Source organism: Zalophus californianus, chromosome 17 (assembly GCF_009762305.2).
Source record: "Zalophus californianus isolate mZalCal1 chromosome 17, mZalCal1.pri.v2, whole genome shotgun sequence".
Lineage (NCBI taxonomy): Eukaryota > Metazoa > Chordata > Mammalia > Carnivora > Otariidae > Zalophus > Zalophus californianus.
The window spans coordinates 58,435,084-58,438,849 of record NC_045611.1 but is presented as its reverse complement, the minus strand read 5'-3'; the positions used below and the strand labels follow the sequence as shown (position 1 = coordinate 58,438,849).

General features: G+C 48.4%; 1 protein-coding gene across 1 annotated transcript; it reads left to right on the top strand.

Moving 5' to 3' along the window:
• Nucleotides 1-1,693: 1,693 nt before the first annotated feature.
• LOC118356431 (basic proline-rich protein-like) lies at nt 1,694-3,304 on the top strand (the record flags this gene model as incomplete). The annotated part of the gene is made up of 2 exons (XM_035724941.1): nt 1,694-2,036; nt 2,286-3,304. Coding segments are annotated over 2 exons (1,362 nt in total), but the record flags the coding sequence as incomplete, so codon positions are not given.
• Nucleotides 3,305-3,766: the final 462 nt, after the last annotated feature.

Below are 3,766 nucleotides of genomic sequence, written 5' to 3'. Positions count from 1 at the left end.
TTCATATGCTTATTTGCTATCTGTACATCTTGTTGAGGTGGCATCAAAGCCTTTTGCCCATTTTTAAATTGAGTTTTTCTTTTTCTTGTTGAGTTTTAAGAGTTCTTTGTATATTGTGGATAGTGGTCCTTTATCAGATGTGTCTTTTGCAGTATTTCCTCTTAGTCTATGGCTTCTCTTCTCATTCTTTGACTTAAGCCACTTTTAAAAGACATTTGATATCTTGCAGCTGAACACATTCTTACAGAGACAGGGAAGTACTGTACTTAAGTTTGGTGAGATGTCCACCTAGAGCACCCTGTCCTTCTTTGACCTGTATTCCTTCTTGTGCCTCAAGGATGGAAAATGTTCAGAGTCAACTCATTGCAGATTCCAGAAGAGAATCCTTTAGTATTCATGGAATTGTCTCAGTTCTGTGTTTTCTGAGATAACGTGATTTGGCTTTTCCACAGATTTTACCAGCTGCCTCGTACAATTCCAGTAGTTTTCAATATTTTTGCTTAAGTTAGCCATTTATTGATTCCATCAACACATCTTTGTTGAGTGTCTACTATGTGCAAAGCACTGTTCTGAGCACTGGGGATACTATGGTGAACAAAACAGACCAAAGCCCTATCTTCATGGAACTTACATTCTGGTGGGAGAGTCACACAATGTACAAAATGCATGAAGTACATGATAAGTGCAGTGGAGAGCGGGGTTGGCTTCAGGCATGGCTGAATTTAGCAGCTTCAGTGATATCAGACTATAAAAGCTGGAAAGGGAATAGGGAATGCCTGGGTGTTTTGCCTCTCTGCCCATAGATATATAAGGGGATTTGAGTCCAAAGAAGAAGGAATGGCCCAGGAGACTTGACTTCCGTATGTTGAGTGAAAAGGACCCACGGAGTTAAATCCTGATAGTTTCAAGGCAGAAAGCAATGGCAAGATTGAGAGTGTTAGAGTGGAAAGGGAAAGAATGGGAATTCTTGCAAGGAGTATGCAGATTTTAGGGGGTCCTCAACTCCTGCTGCTAGAGACACGGAGACCTGGGCTTCCTTTGCTCCTGGCAGAGTCAGTTGCTGTTGCTTGCAACCGACGATTTCTTACAGACACACACCTGTGCTGTGCCAGGCTCTGTGCTGGGCACTGAGGACACTGAGATAAAATCAGACACAGACCCTGTCCCCAAGGAACTCCCAGCCTAGAGGAGGAGCTAGCTGGTGACACATCAACTGTGGCTCGCAGAGCATCCACTGTGTGCCAACCCCAGTGACACGTTTTACGTATGTCACTCACTTAATTCTCATCCTAAGCTTCGCAAAAGGAACTCAGAATGAACCTAAATCAGATCATGTCCCTTGCTGAGTTAAAATTCTGCAATCACTTCCCATTGTAACAGAAATAGAATCCGCCCAAATACAGACACTTTGCCACTGCTCCTGATCTTATCTACTGCAAATGCCCTCCTTCCTCGGGATCCTGGAAAAATAATAACAAAATCATGATAATGATCACCATCACCACCACTACTACCATCATCCTCACCATCACCATCACCACCACCATCATCACCACCATCACTACCATCACCACCATCACCACCATCACTACCATCACCACCACCACCATCATCCTCACCATCACCACCACCATCATCACCATCATCATCCTCATCATCACCACCATCACCGCCATCACCACCATCACTACCATCACCACCACTACTACCATCATCCTCACCATCACCATCACCACCACCATCATCACCACCATCACTACCATCACCACCATCACCACCATCACTACCATCACCACCACCACCATCATCCTCACCATCACCACCACCATCATCACCATCATCATCCTCATCATCACCACCATCACCGCCATCACCACCATCACCACCATCACTACCATCACTACCATCACCATCCTCATCACCACCACCACCACCATCACCACCATCATTACCATCACCACCACCACCATCATCCTCACCATCACCACCACCATCATCACCATCATCATCCTCATCATCACCACCATCACCACCACTACTACCATCATCCTCACCATCATCATCACCACCACCATCATCACCACCATCACTACCATCACCACCACCATCATCATCCTCACCATCACCACCACCATCATCACCATCATCATCCTCATCATCACCACCATCACCGCCATCACCACCATCACCACCATTACTACCATCACCATCACCAACATCATCCTCATCATCACCACCACCATCATCACCACCATCACTACCATCACCACCACCACCATCATCCTCACCATCACCACCACCATCATCACCACCATCACTACCATCACCACCACCATCATCACCACCATCATCACCACCATCATCACCACCATCACTACCATCACCACCACCATCATCACCACCATCACTACCACCACCACCATCATCCTCACCATCATCACCACCACCATCACCATCATCATCCTCATCATCACCACCATCACCGCCATCACCACCATCACCACCATCACTACCATCACCATCACCACCACCATCATCACCACCATCATCACCACCATCATCACCACCATCACTACCATCACCACCACCACCATCATCCTCACCATCACCACCACCATCATCACCATCATCATCCTCATCATCACCACCATCACCACCACTACTACCATCATCCTCACCATCATCATCACCACCACCATCACCACCACCATCACTACCATCACCACCACCACCATCATCCTCACCATCACCACCACCATCATCACCACCATCACTACCATCACCACCACCATCATCACCACCATCATCACCACCATCATCACCACCATCACTACCATCACCACCACCACCATCATCCTCACCATCACCACCACCATCATCACCACCATCACTACCATCACCCTCACCATCACCACCACCATCATCACCATCATCATCATCATCACCACCATCACCGCCATCACCACCATCACCGCCATCACCACCATCACCACCACCACCATCATCCTCACCATCACCACCACCATCATCACCATCATCATCCTCATCATCACCACCATCACCGCCATCACCACCACCACCATCATCCTCACCATCACCACCATCATCACCATCATCATCCTCATCATCACCACCATCACCGCCATCACCACCACCACCATCATCCTCACCACCACCACCATCATCCTCACCATCACCATCACCACCACCATCATCACCACCATCACCACCATCACCGCCATCACCACCATCACCGCCATCACCACCATCACCACCACCACCATCATCCTCACCATCATCACCACCACCATCATCACCATCATCATCCTCATCATCACCACCATCACCGCCATCACCACCATCACCGCCATCACCACCATCACCACCACCATCATCATCCTCATCGTCATCATCTCCACATCTTCTCCAGCATTGGTTATCTCTTCTTTTTTCCCCTTCTTTTTAATGATAAACATCATAACAGGTGTGAGATGCATCAGGGAAGGCAGGTTTTCATTTTAACCTGTCTGTCCGCTCACCCACCAGCATGGCTGGGTCAGTTTGTTCACCTGCCAGAGGAGTAGAAGAGGACCTGTTTGTTCACACCCTTGCCAAAGTCAAGCACCCCTGCCGTGGAACTGGGCTTTTGCACCATGGAGAGGTGTATTCCTTTTCAGCTGTGTCATGGAGAGAGGGGACGGATAGAGTGGAAGGGCCATGCCCCCGCTGCTCATGGGTGGGCACAGAGGGTGGGTAATGAGCTCTG